Source organism: Chanos chanos, chromosome 3 (assembly GCF_902362185.1).
Source record: "Chanos chanos chromosome 3, fChaCha1.1, whole genome shotgun sequence".
NCBI lineage: Eukaryota > Metazoa > Chordata > Actinopteri > Gonorynchiformes > Chanidae > Chanos > Chanos chanos.
The window spans coordinates 18,311,651-18,332,498 of NC_044497.1; the positions used below are offsets into that span (position 1 = coordinate 18,311,651).

The 20,848-nt window shown below is 43.3% G+C and overlaps 1 protein-coding gene across 1 annotated transcript in view; it reads right to left on the reverse strand.

Moving 5' to 3' along the window:
- The window catches only part of tgfbr1b (transforming growth factor, beta receptor 1 b), a 37,110-nt gene extending 16,728 nt beyond the window's left edge, over window positions 1-20,382 (reverse strand). Inside the window, exons 1-2 of the mRNA XM_030770087.1 lie at window positions 20,313-20,382; window positions 2,085-2,333 (exon numbers count right to left, since the gene is read on the reverse strand). Coding sequence (XP_030625947.1) covers window positions 2,085-2,333; window positions 20,313-20,382 — 319 coding nt within the window. The remainder of the gene's footprint in view (window positions 1-2,084; window positions 2,334-20,312) is intronic.
- Window positions 20,383-20,848: the final 466 nt, after the last annotated feature.

Genomic DNA, 20,848 nt, shown 5'->3' on the forward strand with positions numbered 1-20,848 from the left:
CGAGGCACCTACAATTTTATCCGTAAAAGGACTGGTGGCATTTATTCAATTTGTTCATTTTCACATCTACAGGTGTCGAGAGATATCAAAAACAATGTCTGCCTTGGCAAACCAGTGGCTAAAGGATGAATACAGTTTAGATTTGTGGTAACCGTTGCTCTAGACTGGATGCTTTTTGCAGTGTCTCTGTATGAAAGGTCACGCCACAGCCAAGTCTCTTGTCTGAAGGTGGAAGAACAAATAGTTTCAAGTTTGCTCTGAAGCAGTGAAAAATGAGTCAGTCCTCAAAAACAATAAAGTAATGTCTTTCCTTAACTGACTAATAAAGAGATTCGGAGACGTGTCTGGTTTTAGTGACTTTAGGGTGGTCCGTTCAGTCATGACTTTGGTCTTTTAAAGGCAAGATTTCAAGATATCATACAACATTACCTTACACCAACATCTACCTGCAAACAAACAATGCTTCAACAGATGAATGTCTAGACTCAGGAAGGTCATTCGGTTTGTGCGTGACGGCTCTAAGAAACAGTAACATATTTTCCTTTCAGTTAATTCACCTGAGTATTATTTATAACTAACCCTTCGACGAAAAAAGAAAAAAAAAAAGACTAAGAGAGATGGGGGACTATGATATGACAGTAAATGGCTCAGCTTGTAAGACAACACGAAAAATATGTTTGCCAAAAAGTGATCCCTGCAGGCACCCCCCCCCCCCCCCCCCCCCCCAAAGAAAAAAAACTAGCAAATTACAAGGGTGGGAGCCATCTGTTCTGAGGTTTGTGGGCTTTTTTCCCCCCCATTTGTTTATGATCATGCCAAATGGAGGATTACTTTTCAATTTGTTACTATTACATGGTGAAGTAGGATGAAAGAGACAAAGCAATAAATTAGAGATTTGATTACAGATGCTGGCAGAATGACATGAATCCACAGCCCAGATTTTTCAGGGACTCTCCACACTAATACCAATGTCAGTCTAAAAACCTGTTTACCAAAGCTTACAGACCTATGTTTACTGGTTGACCTAAACTGTTTCAAAGCCTGATACCCCTGAATTCTCATTTACGTGTTGCTGAGCAGTGGCGTTTTTAAACAGCTTAGGGCCTTTATGACAATCTCTAACAATGCCTTCTGGCTACTCTTTCTTCAAACAAGTAACAGGAATAAAAGAAGGGCTATCGCAATATCTGAATGGATCCAGCAATCTCTGAGCAACGTCTGAAAAACTCTCCAAGAACAGAGCTTTGACTCTTCCATGCAGAGTAAAAAAACGGGAAAGGGTAGGGGAGAAGAAATGACCTCTTTTCCACCGAGTGTTTGTTCAGATCATTATTTTACTTACTCCAAAGACCTTTGTAATTACTTGTTACTGTCTGTTTTGATGGCGAAGGAGGAGCTCCTGGTATTACAGCACAGCAAGATTGTAGGAGTGATTGATGGTGGGGTTATTTAAGAGTGGAGCAGAGAACGAATCGTGTTTTTTCACCACATGTTCCAGGTAATAACTTAATAACGCAGAGCTCCCACTGACACACACCGCCAGCCGGCAGAGGAGGGAAGGCAGGAGGCAGCTGGAGAAGCAGGAGCCTCTCAGCAGGTTCTGCTAAAACTATGCGTGACGCAAACACCAGTTTTCCATTGACATCTCCCACCGATGGATAGAACTTCACATGAAGAACGGAAGATATGGATTTTAGAGCCAGCAGATACTATTGAAGTATTGGTTCAAATCACTGGCAGAACTCAAGAGATCAATCCAAAAAAAGAAAGAAAACAAAAAAAAAAAGCACATCTTGAGAGGCTGAAATCGTTTAAGAAGTTCTAGGTGTCTGAATACTTTAGGAATATGGGATATAATTCACAAGCCTTTTCATCCGTAATGTGTCCAAAAAAAAGGAACTACTACAATGCATATGCCTTGAACAACACCTGTGTACAGCATCACCTGAACTACGTTCATCTAACCATCAGATCAAGACCCAGTTAACTCTACAGTAACATATCTAGAGAGCTGGGTGTGTAGCTCTGGATCACACAGGCCTTGTTGTGTGTGGATGTTGAGAAGGCCAGAGCGAGTACGTCACCTGGAAACACGCTGGGGTCCGGGTTTTTGTTACACCAGTCCGTGTTACAGCACATGGGGTAGATTCCCGTGTCGTCCTTGGTGGATGGCGCACAGACGAAGGGCCGATCGCGTGGGATGAGCTCGGTTTCGGCGATGCACCAGCTCTGCTGCGTGGTGATCTTGCTCCCGGACCTGGTGACGGATACGTAACAGAGTCCATCCGTCGTGCAGGAGGAGTTTGTGCAGCGGTGACAGTAGCATTGCAAGGCTGGAGGAAGAAAAAAAAAAAAAAAAACATGTTCATTTGTTCCATGAAGAACAGTAAGCAGTTGCTCCTGTCGCTATGCATATTTTTCGTCATGATATTTTTCACAGACATGAAGAACCTAATCAGGAAACTTAAGGAGGACCATGGCGTCAGCGTTTCAGTTGCTGGACTGACTGACTTATGAAACAGGCACTCTGTAAACAAACCCTGGCCTCTCACAGCATTTCCAAACCTGCTCTAAACACATGCCCTTTCAGCATGCCGACGGGCACGGCCAGCCTGCGAACACTAGGCTTACGGCAAGTGTAGAGGGCATATATGGTCTGAAATCTGAACAGGAGTAAGTCATTGTACAGTTTAAAAACAGTAGCAATGTCCTGGGCATTCGTTTGGGCGCTGGCAACAATGCCCTAACAAAACCGCAGTTTGTCAAACAGCTAGCACACACACACACAAAAAAAACAGTTTTCTAATAGTCAGGTAATTAGACAATGTCTTGGCACCACTGTTCATTTTTTCCTCTAGTGCATAGTGCAAAAAAATAAATAAAAAAAAAAAACCCATAAATTAAACAGAACAAGCTACTGTCTTAAATTAATCTGATGAGTTAGGTTTTAGAAAACATGTACTTGCTGAACTCGAGTTGTTTCTGCAGCAAAATCTGTCTAATTTGCTTGTCTCTCACTGGAAGACTTAGTCACCAATGAGGAATGATGATACAGTTCAGACAGCTTGGAGACAGGTTGTCTCTCAAAAACTAAATAAATAAATTAGTTAATTAATTTTCAAAAAAACCTGCAGTATTTATCTGCTAATCAGAGGATCCGTATTTGTGAGTCCAGACACAAACAGCTGGTTAAGGGTCCTTCAGCATGAAAAGTTTTCAAACAGGTTCAGTCTGCAGTAGTGACCCTAATGGGGAATTTCCCTGCTGCAAGTCCATTTCCAAGAACTGAAGACTTCAGCCAATCTAGCCATAACTCACGACTTCTCGCATGGGCAAATGCAAGAGAGGGGTATGACAAAGAAACAGACAGAAATTGAAGAGAGCTAGAGAATGACAAAAAAAAACTTCAGGATTAAATGTGAGAGTGGATGAGAGACAGAGAGAGAGAGAGCAGAGGAGAGCACAAGGGGGGGGGGGGGGGGGGGGGACTGAATTCCTTTGTGGCTTTACAAAGGCCAGAGTGGGGTGGGTGGAGTATGGTTGTGCACAGTGAAAACCACAGGCAACAATAAAGTCAGCATGGCATATCTGACAGTCTAGACAGGCTCCCATCTCCATGTAAACAAGAGATTTCGCAATATTATGTCCCCTCAGGGAGAGAGAGAGAGAGAGAGAGAGAGAGAGAGAGAGAGAGAGAGAGAGAGAGAGAGAAAAGAAGGGTGGAGTTTAAGAGGAATCACGTAAGTGCTTTCATTCCTTCGTTTGAGAAACCTCAGAGGACAGAACGGAAACATACGAGTGGCTGTCTGGGCTCGTGAGTGTCTGAGGGAGAAAAAAAAAGAAAAAAAAAACAAAAAAAAAACCCACTGGGTTAATGGTAGGGAAAAAAAACAGCAGAGGAGCTGAAACATCGCTGTATGTATGCAATTCAGAACCAGCCGGGCTAGATGAATCAGCCCCAGACAGACATGAACTCATAAAAAAAAGCTTGATGAACCACACACTTTACAAGAATGGTTTCGTCTGTATAGGACGCAATGCTAAACTACACATTAATGCTGTGTTAACTATTTACATATCAGATTGAAACTAGCAGCCTGCATTTTAGTTTGGAAATGATCTGCAGACAAGTGGTAGAATCTCAAATAGTTCGTGGCTGTTCTGTGTGACTCACTGAATGAACCATCAGAGGTTTCACAAAGCTACCTTTCCTCGCATGTTATCATTCAAATAAACCCTAGAACACAGCGTCCATAAGTCGCAAAAAATAAAATGTGAGTATGAGGCTAGATTGGATGAGGGCGGTTTAGAGCATGACTGTTCCAGAAGCCTGAAATCTGATTAAAGAGAAAAGATCGGCTATTTGCCTCCAAGTGGCTTCATTCTGACGACCTTACAAGGGCCATTCATATGCAAACATCTTCAATTTCATTTCGTTCAATCACAAGAAAATCGCATATATGCCCGAAAAAGAGGTTTACTGTTTGTTCTCTCAGCAGAATGCCACCAATTCTATTAAGGGATAAAAACGCTCCAAAAAGTTCTCACAGAAGCCAGGAGAAAAATCGAAAACATTTGGGAACCGTCGTGAAAGAAAACAAAAGGTTGACTTCAAGGTCTCTGTCATCCATTGTTTTTTTTTTCTTTCTTTTTTTTCCCCCCGACTGTCAAATCTCACTTTCCAGTGTGTTGTGTTGGTGGTTCTAGGTCGTTTGAAAGAATCAGGCCACAGCTTTGCGTGTCTGCTCTCATTGGGAGCGTTTCAATTTAAAGGTCAGGGCTGAATTGGGAAGTCTATTGGAAGTATAAAACAACCTGTATTCCAACAAACTTTAGTAAGGCTCTGCTCTGATGTCATTCTGTTGATATGATGAGACACATGGAAAAATAGTCCCAAAAAAACTTCACGCATGCAAGCACACACAGCCTTAGTCTTCATTTAGAAGGAATAGTGAAAATTAGCACAAAATACTTTAACGGAAAGAGGCTGTGTAATTCAACTTTAAACATGATGCCAAAGTTGCATTTTATTTGCATTAAACAAAGCAAAAACATTAATTTCACTAACTCTCTGCTTGCCTGTTGTCAAGCTGAAACAAGGCAAACAAGAACTGCTCATTTCAAGCTCAAACAACATTTTTTCCCCTCAACGTTGAATTCAACAGTTCTCCAACAGATTTGGTGTTGTTATTGCTGCTCTAGTTCCAGTCCAGTGTGATGCTTAAGCTGAGAAATAAGAATTTAACCTAAAGAAATGTATGCGTGGCTCAACGACCTGCTGCACCGCGTTGATGGGGCGACGGTGGTGAGGGAGGTTGTCGTTGATGGGGCGAAGGTGGTGAGGGAGGTTGTCGTTGACGGGGCGATGGTGGTGAGGGAGGTTGTCGTTGACGGGGCGACGGTGGTGAGGGAGGTTGTCGTTGCTGGGGCGACGGTGGTGAGGGAGGTTGTCGTTGACGGGGCGACGGCGGTGAGGGAGGTTGTCGTTGACGGGGCGACGGCGGTGAGGGAGGTTGTCGTTGACGGGGCGACGGTGGTGAGGGAGGTTGTCGTTGACGGGGCGACGGTGGTGAGGGAGGTTGTCGTTGACGGGGCGACGGTGGTGAGGGAGGTTGTCGTTGACGGGGCGACGGTGGTGAGGGAGGTTGTCGTGTCTGGGGGAGACCGCAGCCGGGCAGCCACACCGATGTGCCAGAGCCTCTCTCCTCTAATGCAATTTCTCAAGAGCACTCTGGATTCCCCGTTACGCAACTCCCCTCTGTAGCCCGGGGGGCGCGCATTCATTCACAGCTGACTGAGCACTAAACACCAGCCTACTGAACAATGATGGCCCATCTCTTTTTCTCCTGTTCTGTCCCTCTGTCCTCACATTCCTCTCCCCTTTCTTTTCCTCTCTCCCTTTACTCCTCCTCAGCGGCTGGACTCCCAGTTGTGTGTAAGGGAAGGTCACGTTTGGGTCCGGCCACGTGTTTGCTGTGGGCAGTTCTAGGTTTGACCGTCAACATAACCAATAATGGCAAGACTCCTCCTGTGTTAAAATGCAGAGGGCGAAACTGTGCATGATGCAAAATGGATGAATGCTTGTAACCCAAATAAAAACCCATGCAGGCTTTCGAAGAAAAACAAATTTTTTTTTTTTTACCTTCGGGTTATGTCTGCCCTTGTGGCATGCCTCATGGAGCTGTCGAGCTGGTACAGAATCACAGAGCTGATGTTTGGGCCTTAATGCCTGAAAATGCCACAGGTTTGTCTTGGCAAGTTAGCAAATAGACTGAGAAAAAATACTAAGCCCTGGCAGTGCTCCACTTTATCAAAAGAAATACAAATACTCGCTCCAATCAAACCCCACTTAAGCTAGCCAAATTCTGTCCTGATTGTATTCAATGATATTTAAAGGTAAAATAAAAAACAACAGTGGAAAATGAGAAGGAAAAGGGAAATGGGGTCCTAATAGACTCTGGAATCCAAGATTTCATTCAAAAATGATTTTTTGAGTCAGTTTGCTGAGAATACAAAAAAACCTACTGGCAGTTAGAGCAGAAATAACACAACAAAAAGGCGTTGACAAGAGAGAATTAAGTCAATAAATTTCATTTCAAAGTACAAGACTGACAAACCATTGTTGAATTTGGACACAAGACTACGGATCGGTTCTAAATTTCGCTCCTTTTCTGGCCACTTTGAAATCAGTTTTTTTTTTTATCACAAGTTCAATTACGCTGTTAAATTCAGCCTTATACTTAGAGCATTTGAAGTGAGTGTTGGAGTAGATGTAAGGCTGGAAGATTGTCTGTCTCTCTGAATAACCACAGTGTGGCGGAGCCGTACTCTCACGGCAATCTTCACATGCTACCCTTTCTCAAATGGCCATACCATAGAGTCAGACTCAGAACGGATTCATCAGCCTACACTTCTGCAGCCATTTTACCCAATCTTTCCTCTCATTAAACTGTGACAATTATGACTTCAAAAATCGACAGTTCATCATTTACAACGGGCAATGGGCGACGGGATTCTGACAATCATCTTTGTACAAGCCGTGCTCAGGCACAATGAAATTTGCACAGCGTATCAAAAGCAGAGTTCACAAAATTCAGTCCTGAAGGTAGGAAGGAAGTCCTGCTGTGTTTCATTTCAACGAATCGCTGTGGTTTTGGTATTTCTGAGGACTACACACACCGGTTTTTCCGGGTAAAATCCGTCTCCAATAATAAAGAGAAGGCTACAAGCAGCAGGATGTTACCCTCCCATGCTTGATTTCAGAAGCCTGGTCTAAAGAATCTTTCACACTTTTTTGATACACAATCCCTTGTGCTTTTAGCACCAAACCATAATTTTTGTCAGAAAACAGACTAATTCACCACAGGACTTGCAGTTTGTAGGGCTCTTAGAGACTCCAGAGATTCCCACCTCTGAAACTTTACTGGCCTTCATGTACAACTAAAGAGTCATCTTTGTCATTCAGTTCTCAGAGGATGTCTCAAATTGCATGGAAAAGGAGGTCTATAGTCCAGCAAAATACACGGAGAATGAAGGGAATAGATGACGAAGATAGCCCATTCATATGAAACTGAAATGTCAGCAGTAATTACAGATTACAGCAAAAATATCTGAGAACCCTGGTGGTTTAAATCTTGTCTGAATGAGGCTACAGACCGACACCCCATCAACTGAATCAGGCTACAGACTCGTACCACAACAACTGCTGGCTAAAGGCTAATGATGACTCACCTGAAGCAGAGTCATTTTTCAAATTACAAACTAAACACTAGGTATATTTTCAAATTTACAAAACAAATAAATAAATAAGTAAACAAATAAAGACACTCACTCTATGGTAACGGGCATGTCCGCGCTGACCTGAGAATTAGTGGTGAAACTGTCAGCGGGCATACACTGGTATATAGGCTACACAATACAGGCAAAATGCACTTCCCCTGAGCACTGAAGCTGAGCTCTGAAAAAGCCTGCGGGCCTCCAAATGTAGGCTTTGCCTGTGGCGTAGGCCAACACATGGTGGCCATCTCACTTCTGCTTTACACAAACACATTCAATGTAAAACACAAAACAGCACACAGCACAACTGAACTTGTTTTTATGCTAAAGCGACTGAATAAGCACAGCTGGCGCACAGCCACGCAGACACTGCAGACATCCCATATTAAGACGAAGTTCTGACGTATAGCTGGGGATTAAGAGGCAACAAGCAAGTAGGAAGAAACACAGAGGCAGAACAATGCAGTGCACGTGTGCTCGCGCATGTGTATATGTGTGTGTGTGCGCGTTAAGGGGGGGGATGGTGTTGGGGGGGTTACACTGGGTACAGCTGAGGGGAACAGATTAATCCACTGGGCAGGTTCAGTCAGAGAGAATCATTAAGAACAGAGCAGAGGAAGGAGACAGGAGGAAATAACAGAGCCTAGAGAGACAAGGACAGAAAAAAAAATCTCTTCATCCCACTACAGAAACCCTGCTACCATAAAGGGCTGAAAGGAGTGGGACTAGAGAGGGAGGCTGAATGGAGCGAGAGGGTGAGCAAGCGAGAGAAAAGAGAAAGAGAGAGGACGATGCAAGGAGGGGATGGATAGAGAGGCAGACTATGTGAACACGACAAGAGCACATGGCCTTGAGTGAGGGCAGCACTGGTAGATCCACAGAGCAAAGCTAAGACAATGGCAGTAGGAAGAGGACAAGCTTAGCCCCACCCAAATGTGAAGCAGGCACAAAGCTCCTGTAGCGTTACAACATTGCAACACAGTTTTCAGGCATTGAGCCGTAGCTAGGCAACCAAGGAACAATGCATCGCTGTCAGTGAACGGTATGGGGCTAATCTGGGGGTTTTCTTCCATCTCTGCTGAGGGAGACAAATATATGGAATAAGAACAAAGAGGTTTACTGATAAGAAAAGCCAAAAAAGCGCATGTTTGCCCAAAGGCGTGAAATAAATGTGAAGTGTGTGTAATCAACAATTTACATTAGTTTCAGCACATTGGCACTGAGGCCAGGATTATCGTACAGTTACTTGTTTAAACAACGATTCAGGCCTGACAGCATGTATAGCGTGCAGATTAAGGGGGTTAAATCATATTAGCTTTCACTGACAGACTGATGAGCGTTTGAATGCTGGCCACCCCATGACAGTCCATGTGCTACAAACATACTTACATCTTCAAATCAAATGAAAACACCCATTCTCTGTGTATGTTATCATTAGAATCAGAGAGGCAGTCAGAACACTCCCTGCTAATCTTCTGTACAGATCCAAATAGCTCAAAAATGTACAACTTCTACTCACTTATTTTTACTCATATCTTGATCATAAACTACAGCTCTACAGCTCAGTCGGTGGTTCAAAAATTCCACTGACCTCAGTGTTGTTCAAGTAATGAAATATGGTGTGCTTCAATAATTTGGTGATGAAAAAAGTATGACAAAGCACATTTTGACCCTTCTAGCATGCCAAGAATGTGCTCCAAATCTCTTGAGCTCTGCACAATGGAATCTGCCCTGAAGAACGAGTAGTAACAGCATGTTCCTTTGTCTTCGAGCAATTAGTGTTTCTCCTAACCACAGTGCTCTACAAATGCACAGATAGATAAATCAGACCTTATTACAGCCCTAACAACCTCTTTCATTTGGCAATAAAAGCAATCTAAACCTACGTAGACAGTCCGAGAGCCTCATACGATCTCAGCTTAAACACATTACTAAAGAACAGAGGCTGAAGGAGAGGGAAACAGTAGAGAGGAGAGGGGGGGAGAGAGAGAGAGAGGGAGAGAGAGAGAGAGAGAGAGAGAGAGAGAGACTCTTTAAGGCCTTGAGCTATAAGTGTGGTGAAAGTTTTATTGTATAGGTCTGACATTCAGAGCCTCTATACATCCGGCAGTGCTTTGCTAGTCTGGCCGAGCAGTCGTCATGGACACAGCTACGCTGCAGTTCATGTGAAATGAATTCCAGGCAGTTTTTAAATTCAGAGTCCATTCGAACTTGCCTGCTCTTTTCCCCATCTCCCGGAGGTCTCCTTGTTTTGGAGGGCGGCAGCAGGAAAATAATTTGCTGGAACAGTGCCAGAGAAACAGTCAAATTCAGGCTAGTCTACCCCCGACTTCGACTATCTGTTGAATGCGATCCAGGTACATCTGCAGTTCACTGAGGATGTTTTGATACCACAAGAGATTCATAAACAAGCCGCCCATCAAAAATGGTTGCCATGCTATTGCGGCGAGAAGATTGTTATTCTTAAATAGTCGATTAGCTGCTTCTCTCTCCTCGGAGACATTCAAATGTCCCCCTGTTGTTGTTACCCAAGGTTTTATGGTGGTTAAGTGAGCAATTTTATGATTCTTCTCCACACCTACTCCTAAGATTGGGCACAGTCTGTACCAGCACAGCCATGTCAAACGCTTTCTTCTCCGGATGGTAAACAGGATTATTTTGTCTAGTAGAAATGCACTGAGGCTTTGCATTGGCACAAGACAATTCATTCAAATGAGCTCCATTCTTTTGCACAGAAACAAACTTTGCTGTTGTCATACAGTGGGAAAAAAAAACCTCTCTCACCTAACTCATTACTAACATAACTAGATCTTGAGTGAGATTCTGTTTCTGTGCTTTGCACTGTTTTCATGCTATGAACGATGCATACCTTATTCTTTTCTTTGTCTGCATTTAAATTGCAGCAAAAAAACATTTTTTGGGGGAGATTTTGCTCTGACCGGCATGAGGTGGCGTGTCATCCCGCAGCAAATGAAGTGAATCATGGCACAGGCCCAGTCTTGGCTGGTCTTGGTCCAGTGAGTGCTGCATGCCAACAGCTAACTAACAACTTCCGCAGGCTGAGGTAGGCATCAGAGGTGCTCATTTAAACCACGCCAATCTTCAGCCGATCTTTGACTTTTAGCAGCTCTGCATAAACGGGACTATGGACCATTGTCCTTTCTTGCTGGAGTGACAGAAATAAAAAAGTGGGGGAAAGGGACAAATAAATATTGACATAATGGGCTGGCTGGGAGAATGGCTGGCATGGCCAGGTCCTGGAGCTGTGGGCAGGTCTGGAATTGCAGGGCAGACTACTCCCCAACTGCAAAACTATTTTGGGACTTGGTCAGCAAACTGAGATGTCTCCAGGGTGTTGCTGTGAAACGGGTTGGTGGGGGTGGGGGCGAGGTGGGAAGGGGCAGATGACTTGCAAAACCCAAAGGCCACTGTCAAACTCTCCTAACAACTCTAGATTTACCAACTACTTTCTTTCATCTCTATACCCTTTATGTCTCCCTAAGTTACCTTCTCTAAGAGATTACTGCAGAAACATCAAGTTCCTTTGTAAAACGCTATGTATCGTCCTCTAGAAATAACATTTCTCGGTCTAAAAGCACAAATGTCTCTCATCATGAAAGCCTGTGTCCCTTTAGCATCAAACTCCGAAAGTGTCGACCAATGAGGTGTTTTTCCAAAATACCTCACTTTACTATACCACGCCCCCCACCCACAACCGAGTCATTTACTCTCAAGCACTCACAGAACACAGAGACCTACATTGGTAATGACCGCTTGGGGTGGGGGGGATTACACATTTCTCCCCCTCACCAAACCTGCACTAACGCCATATGACCGTACCAGAATTTCCACTTCAATGAGTAATTTTGATTTTGTTCACTGGATCGGATTTGCCAGGTTAATTCAAATGAATAATTCTGTGGGTTTAGCTAAGTTCAAGGTCAATGGCTCGTACGGATATTGGATTTTTCTTTAAAACACATCGGATCTAGTCTTTCATCCTTCTGATTAAAGAAACACCCTGAAATAAACCCCAATAATAAATAACCTCCCTCCAAGTCTTCAAGACCAAGCACCATACACGCAGACATCATCCATCCACTGCTTATCTTGGCCTGTATAAATGCATTAGAAAGAGGACTTTATTTTATCACTCTGATAAATTCCAGTCACTGACAGCACACCTATCCGCACAGGACTATAGTAAAGGGACCAAACTGCTTGCGCCTCAAACCACCCAAAGTTAAAAGACTTTGCAAACACACTCTCCCTCTTTCTCTCTTTCTCCCTCTCTCTCTCTCTCTCTCACACACACACACACACACACACACACACACACCCCCCCTATCTTTCAAGGCTCCCAGAGACCCAAAGTGGCCTTTTCTCCTAGTCATCGGGTCCCCCCCCCCCCCCCCCTCTTTTCATATCTTCTCATAAAAAAAAAGATCCTGGAGAGCCTGTCAAAAGGCTCCAGGATTGGTGAGTTAAAGTTACAGTGGAGAGTAGTGTGGACATCAGATGTCAACACCGCAATGCTGAAGGCAAATTGTAGAAGAAGCTAGGCACTGACTGATGGTCCATGGTTTATAGATGGCACTTGAAAAGGGGAGGCTTCCATGCTGGGTAGCATCAAGGCTTTCACACAGAGCTTAAGTAATACTAACTGCTACTTTCTTAATGGCGCCGATCTCCTCAAACTACTGCACTCAAAATGTGCTATTTCTGATCACATTTGGTCGCAGAAGGGATAGCACGACAGTGCAGTGCATGCAAAGGCCTTAGGAAAGACAGCGTTCCGAGCCAGCTCGATCAGTCCAATATAGAGTTAACCCACACATTACAGATGACAGACAAGATTCAGTTTTAGTGACCTAGACCTTTTGCAAATCACTCTGACATTTTTGAAAACCATAAAATCTTGAATCATTGTGGAGTCTTCTACTGCCTTCAATTAACCTAATTCCACCAAGTTCAATTTGATAATGCCTAAATACTATGATCTTTAAATGCTACAACAAGAGGGAAGAATGGGAGATTTCCAAGGCCGGGCTTCAAGTGCCTGATTCGTAACAGTCCTCAGGAGAGGCAGCAAATGAAATGGATGGAAAATGTTTAATCTAATTCTCAGTGCATGGCAGGAAAAAAAGGCGAAGACAATGGATACAGATTTCAGCAATCAATGGCAATTGGATTTCACATCTTTGAAGCCTGTGGCTTCAACCCTAAATACAGTAATTGAATTACTTGGCATTCAGAAGTGAGGGTCTATTCAATGGCTATGGCAGAGTGGGAGGAGAGGAGGACAAGAGAAGACCTTGCAGAGTTCTCTGCAGTGAGTACACTCAAAGCCAGTTTATTGCCATCAATACAAGTTTAAATGAGAACAAAAAAATGCATAGTTACACTGCCTGCAAGGTTTCAGAGCTGCCTGTTCAGGGGAGTCCAACTTTTGGAGAATAACGTCAAACAAATGGATATGATAAGGACTGCAAAGAAACTGCTGTTCAGGGACCAAAAAAAAAAAGTCAAACTATTCAAAAACACAAAACAGAACGACAGAAATGAAACATGTCTAGAAATTAGAAAAATAGACCAATACAAATTGATCTCTAGTATTTCCTGTGCATGGTGCATATTGACTTAAAACGATGGCCCAGCAAAACAGAAAATGTGGCTAAAAAACACAAAGTGAAAAAAGAAAAACAGCAGTTCTCATTCAAATATCATCTCTTCATGGTTGGAGTGGTTCCTAAAAATTTTCACAAAGATTGAATTAAGTGTCTGTCTAACAATAGACATCAAAGGACAACTGGTCAGGAAAAACTATTCTCAGCGGCTTAATTACAAACAGGACAATATTCTCATATGAATCACTTACGATAAACCTATATTTAACCCATGCCTCTATTTTAAAAACTGCTATTGTTCATTTCCATACACTTGACTGTAAGCCCGGGTCCGCAGACAAAGCAAATTCTGTCTGTTTGCTTTTGCAACTGTTCTAATCGGAAGGCGAGCATACCTTGGAGGCTATCTGAAATACAATACATCAGGTTCCCTGAAGATGGTACACTGTGCACAAACACAGATACTGGGCTTTAGTGGAAGAATTTAAAGGGGGGGGGGGGCTCTAAGACTCTCACTGCTAATTGAAGACATTTAAAAAAAATCCTACGAGGGAAGACAAAAGGCAGTGCACCAAAACGATAGCGTCAGTGCAAACTGCAAATGCCAAGAGCAGAGAGAGAAAATATCATCAACAAGTGAGACAAAGGCTCAAGAGACAAGCAAGAATTAATAGTGGCCAAATAGCGCTGCCTCTCTAACAGGACCAAAATAATCCCCTTCCCAGCCATCTCATAGGGGGTGGTGCACGTGGCAGAAAACACTGAAGGTGGGGGGTGTGCATGGTCAATGAGAGATCTGGTAAGGGGAAGAATGAGATGGCTGAATGGTACTCAGTGGTCTTCAGTGGGCTACGATCAACGTGAAAGATTCTGTTCCTCTACTAATCATCTGCTTTTTTTCCTTGTTCCTCTTTCCCTGTCCTCTAGATGCGTCTGAGGCAAACAGGGTCTGTGTTAGACAAATGAGGTTATGGTTTTAGCCTAAGAGAGAGTCAAAGGCACACAGAGACAGCTAAAGAGGGGAGAGACAGAGACAGACAAGGGGTGAGAACAGGCAAGATGGGAGAGAGAGGAGTGAGTGAGAAGCTTGCCACGTGGTTTCTTCATCAATGCAAGCCACTCCCCTTGACTCCTTGTGTTCACCTTCATGTGCTGCAGAATTAATTACTCCCCGTCTCCTGGCAACCGCAATCCTTTCACCCCCATTGGCTGCTCATATATCATTACCTCATGAGTTAAATAAATAAATAAATCTGCTGCGTGGTGCACCTACACATCGCCTGTAGGACTGTGGGTAAAATGGTCTCTCCTCACTGCTGCCCTGCAAACATTCTAATACACACATTAATGCCTCAGCGCGAGTTGTGACCACACTGCTCCTTTCGTTCTTCTCACTGCTGCCTCACGCTTTCTCTCCCTCATTCATGGTCCCTGAGTCATTTCCATAGGTCACATACACACACCCCACCCCCCATCGCCCCACCCCTTTCCAAGCCATTACTGAGGGGGGCTTTTGTCAGGGACAGATGTGGTTTTGGGTGAAACAACCTTCTACTCAAGATGGTGTTCGCCGATCCAAACCTCCCCCACGCCGCCGTATGTCCTGATCTCAACCCTTGTTTGGATGGCAGATGAGACATATGCTAGATCCGCCAAAGCATTTTTAAAAGGGGGCTTTTAATCGTCACTCATTAATTTAGAAGGAAGAAATAAATACAAAGAACTGATGGTTTCTACGGGATTCTCTTTTCCGTGACTCTGAGTTTTGAGAATCTGTCTAACATTGTCAGCCATCTCCAAATACACCTAAATTATATGAATACTCACTCATCTTTCTTCCTCTTTCTGTGGCATTAATGACAGTAAACTGACTACGAACCATCTGCAAAGAATTCCCAGTAAGCACACTTTCTAAACACAAAGACAGCTGAGAGGAATCTCCTCTTACCAAAATATGTGTTCATCTTTATTTAAGGGGAAACAGTTCATGTGCATACCAGCTGTTCACTTCAGACATACAGCAAAGCCACAGCAACACAGATGCTATTATGGCTCTTTTGGAGACAGACATTACTTAAGTGAATAATGTTATCGTAATTGAGTTCTCATCCCTGACAGCCAGACACACACACACACACACACACAAAAGCAGGGAGTATGGCCCATGCTTAAAGATTTTGTCCGAGGTAAGCAAAGCAGACGGATCTGGGAAGACAAGTTTGGACACGCAAAGGTAGGGCCGAAAAAGGAAATGCTTGTCATCGCTAACCCAGCTCCATCTAAATGGCTTCGTCGGTAGAATGTCACTTTGAGGCTTTGGAGAGTATTGTCTGATTCCGGTCTTCCCATTGCATTTTCTATGAGGGACGTTACATTAACTATAGCTATTCCAGAGTACTCTGACATCCACCAGAGTGCTGTCAAATGAGCATACCCTGGAGGCGGATCAAGCCCGGGCAAATGTTGGCCTCAGAGGGTGGCTTTTATGTCGTGCTCAGCAGAACACTGTGTGCTGTGAGGGCATTCCCACAGCCACATCACTCCTCGTGGTGCATCTTACAGCACTAATAAGCCTTAAAGGAGAGAGAGAGTCACGATGCACGTTCGACTTACTGCTGAAACACTAACTTTTCCCTTTTTTTTTCTCCTTTCTTTCTTTCTGTCTGTCCCTCCACCCCTTCTCTTTTGCCCGAGACATTACTAATTGCTAGTGTGTCAGAGCACATGACGGAGCCTTCTTAATAAATACCCTCAGCTCCACAGTGGCTCTGAGGCACACAGCAACTCGTAAAACGGCCCTTCTGCCTGCTGAAAAGACGAGTGCATTCTCTGTTTGATGCAGCCAGCTCCTTCAGGAAAAAAAAAGGGGGGGGCGTTGAAGGTAGAGGGGGGATGGGGCTGTAGTAAAAACCGCAAAGCTCCCTTTCAAATCCGCCAGTAAACGAAATGGCTTCGACTGGGAGCAGGACACACATTCCAAATTTGATGAGAGTGGCACAAAAATATATTACCTGCTGATGTCTTTAGGAATGGGTTAAAAGAACAGGGGGGGGAAAAAACCCAATGCTGGTGAGGTGCTGTGTTTCAAACCCCAAGACTACTTAACTGGAGACATTTATTTGATCAGCTGCAGACAAATTTAAAATAACCAGGTAAATAATTAAAAACCGCATTGCATGGGCAAGGCTAAATGTTGACAGTGAAACTTGCAGAGGAGGTTGGTTTGAATCCAGGAACAAAGAACATCATCACATTGTAATCTCTGTCTGGATCTTAAAACTGCAGACAAAACAAGGCATGACTGACTGGCTGCCTGTTCCTTGATGTAAACCCATGAACAGGTACAACTAGTTTTACTGCTGATGTGACTTTGGCGAAGCTGAAGAAAGCTGGGCTGTGTGGTCTTAGGGGACTCGTCAAAATCTCCTATTTCTTCCTCTGCACAGGAAATAGGTTCCAGCCTTGTCAAAGCGGACATCACACACCCGACCCCACCTCCACTGCTATAACCAGCTGAAGCACGGGTGTCGGGGGTGGAAAAAGGTGGGGGGGGGGGGGGCAAAGACTGTTGGATGCATACCCTAATGAAGAGGAGAGCGAAGTTACATTTGAGCACTGGAGGAAGGCACTTAACCCAAATTGCATCAGTAAATACAGTGGACACATGGACTGCAGAAAAGCCATGCTTTCACCCAGCAATCACTTAAGAGCCCACCACTTGTTAATGCTTCAATTTATGAGTTATTCAAAATGCAAAAAAGAAAGATTAAACAAGGAGTTATTAATTCAAACTATTTTAGAGGTGGAGGGAGATAGTGAAGAAGTTTCACGTGGGGAAAATGGAAGGGGGGGTGCTAACAAACTGAGAAATCGAAATGTCCAAAACGCTGTCGAATTTCATGCTGATGCAAAACACAGAAAGATGATGCAAAGGTAAAAAAAAAAAAAAAAAAAAAAAAAAGAGGAAAAGAAAAGAAACAGATTCAATCCAACTATCAATGACAGCACTTTTTAAAACCTCCTCTACTATATTTGAAAAAGCCATCATCACAGTGAAATTCTGGATCCCAGTGAAAGCAGGCCTGTTTGAATGCATCAATGCCCCTGAATTCAATCACAGCTGGCACAAACACAACTTCCCAAATTAGTTTTGGTTCCTTAAGCCAGGACAACAGACAGTTCAGGGTCACACAAATGCTTCAGATTCCTCCGTCCCAAAGGCAGAGTTACAATATTGACCCTGTATCACATCTTGCGTCGGCCCAAAGAGGGGCATTACAAGACCCTGTCTTTTGGGCCCTTAATTTGAACCCTTGCTCCAAACTTACTCCCCAGTGTGTGTCTTGGTATGCCTAAAGCACAGGCATGTAGAGAAACGCACACTATGTGACATACTTCAGCCGACGCACATTCGCACCATGTGTTATTCTTCCATCAGGTCAGCAGCACAGCGGCTAATGCCTGTGATGTGCTCTATTTACTGACATAAAAGCCCAGAAAAATGTCACTATCACTTGATCATCGCCAAGTCGCTCCTTGTGTAAACATGCAGCACTCTTGCTGCTTTGAGAAGGAAAACAACTGGGGTTTTAGGGGAATGTTTCTTTTTTTTTGAGTGAAGGGAAGGACTAAAGTGTGGCATGAATGGCAAACAGAGTTTCATGCTAAATGCAGCAAATTCTATAAAGGTCACTGAAACAATGAAAAAGGTTTGGAAGTGAAAAAACAAACAAACAAAAAAACAGAAGGAAGAAAGGTGTGTGTGTGTAGAGATGCAATACTGACAGATTTTTTGACAGAGATTGAGTGTGTAAGCATAGCGTTACCAAGACGTTAGCTGGTTCAGCCATTTCACTATTCTGTAACTGTTGCATCAGGCTACTGACCACATATTATGGGCTCAAATCTTTCTGTTAATTCTTGACTTATGCCCCTCACTTAAAAGCCCAACAAAGCCAATTGAACAGAACGCTAAATCTTTCCCAGAAAAACAAACAAACAAAAAAACCTGTCGCATGAGAGCGTCGTGGAAGTAGGCATTTAAACACAGGTTCCATTTCGCAGCTGTGTTCTACCAAACAGACATAGTCTATAACATACTGCATGTGTTCCTGGTGAACTGCTCCTTCATGCATGAACAAAACCAAATCTATTCAAAACAAGACACAATCTCAGCTGAAGCAACAAGAGGAATATGAATGTCCACCTGCAACGCATGTGAATGAATTGCTTGATATTTATTAACGTTAAACCCTGATGTGAACCTGTCCCATTTCTGTCTTGAAACTCTTAAGACCAGCCTTTCTTGATCCAAAGTCTAATCTGATCATACCCACAGGGATCTTACGCTGTGTTATCAGGTGGCCACATAGCTTCAATTATAGGATAATACATAAGGCTTGGTCGTTTAGGATTACAGACTGATGTCAAATTACTCAGCACAAACAGGGAAATCTCTTTCATGTCCTAAACAATAAGTTTAAAGACGCAAAAACATATATATATTACACATAGCTGATGCTCGCATGTTCTTTCTGTACGAACTGAATTGGGAAACCGTTAGAGAACAATAAAGAATCTATCCATCCCATCTATTGTCGACACACTCTATGAACAAAGACACCATCCCCCGAGTTAACATCGATGAGCTGAGTGCAATATTTCCGTTTAGATCTCACTTCTAATTTTGAACGATCGTGTACAGTTTAATATATTAACAAGCTTTCGCTCTAATATTTGTGCCCGTGCGTGGAGTAAAGAAGCACTCAAGCATTTTGAAGCAGCTGTTATTTTTTTTTTTTCCTGAATGATTTGGTGAATGGCTGACTATTAACCAGCCCCCTTGCTGCTTGTGGCATCCGAATAACCTTTGAGCTACACAGATATTAGCCTAGTCCTAGTCTTTGTTGCTCGAAACGTTGCAAAGTAATACCAGTGCAACCGGTTAGAAACTGAACTGGTATGTCCTCTAAACGTAGTTTACAGGCTGAATCTAGTGGGCGAGACAATAATTTCTGTTATTAGCTGGATGAGTCTTGAGAGAAAGATGTCGTTCCCCCTCTCATTAGAGAAGAGCATGTTACACTTAACTGTTTCAAACCATTATCTCCGTTTTGTCGTTAGGGACACGAGTTCGCTTCGCCTTCTGTGAAGTTTAACAGAACCGTAGCTTGCTAGCATAATCTAGTTTTTAAAAACGCTTTCTTCCTGTAATGTTAGCTAATGTGTTTCTTCGCTAACGTAATACGCTAAGTTAGCAAGCAAGCCTGAAGATATTATTTTGTTTAGTAAGCGCTTGTACGTAGATAAAGTTCAAGTTTCCACACACCGTTAGTTCTGTCGTTGACAGACATAATTCAGCGGAGTCATTAGACTAATGGTTGATTGCCAACATGTGGCTAACATAGGTGGCTAAAGTAAAAAGACAAACATCTTTTTTTACATAGCACAGGCCAAGATTTGTCGAAAATTTCCATGAAATCTTCACAGAACACAACACCATGCCTAAAGGTTGAAGCTGATAACGAACAAACAGCAGCGGAATGGGATGGCAACTTTGTATCTGTTAACTGGCAACATTAATCAAGCGCTGCTCAAACATAGCAGGCTTTTTAGTCTCTGTCAATAGCACTCAGATCTTGCCAGTGACTGCCGCTCCATTAGGTGTGACTGACTTTCAGCTCTTTCTCTCGCTCTTTTTTTCAGCTCTTCTCAGATACATTCCTCAACAATAAACATTCCACTGACAGCAAGGCTGACTCTGACCTGCGCCATCTTTGAAAAGAGTCTTCAAGGGGCCAAAGCTCCGTGAAACAAAGAGCAGCGGCGAACGCTCTACGAGCAAACTTCACGGTAGCTATCGCCTAGAGAAAGAAAAAAGAGAACTTGAGCGCAGTTTGGCTACCTTACCTTCAGTTTCATGAATCCTCGTTCCAAAGAACAGGACTATAATCACGAGACAACGGGGTATTGCATCCATCCTTGCTACAGACTTATTCTAGACTGGTTGTCACATCGAACTTCTCCAGCTTGTCTGTGTTTGAGGAGAAAAAAGCGCCTGATTGGCTGGGACCACCACCACACCCCGCCCAGACAGCGTAAACTCACTCAGACAGTGGTGATAAACATACTCTCTCGCTCTCTCTCTCGCTCTCTCTCGCACAGTTACCTCCTCTTTTCTCTTTCTCTTTTCTCATTCTTCTGCATCTAACGAGCCTTCTTCTTGTCAGAATAATATAATATAATATAATGTAATATAATATAATATAATGTAATATAATATAATATAATGGGCATGAAATAGAAGACTCCACGTGTATATAAAACAATTTAGATCAGCTCTAAACCGTGCTAAATGATTATAAATCACACTGTGGTAATTAGATAAGGCCAGTGAAAAGTTGTAGGTAGTGAATACAGCTTTTGTTGTAAGCTCACACATCTTC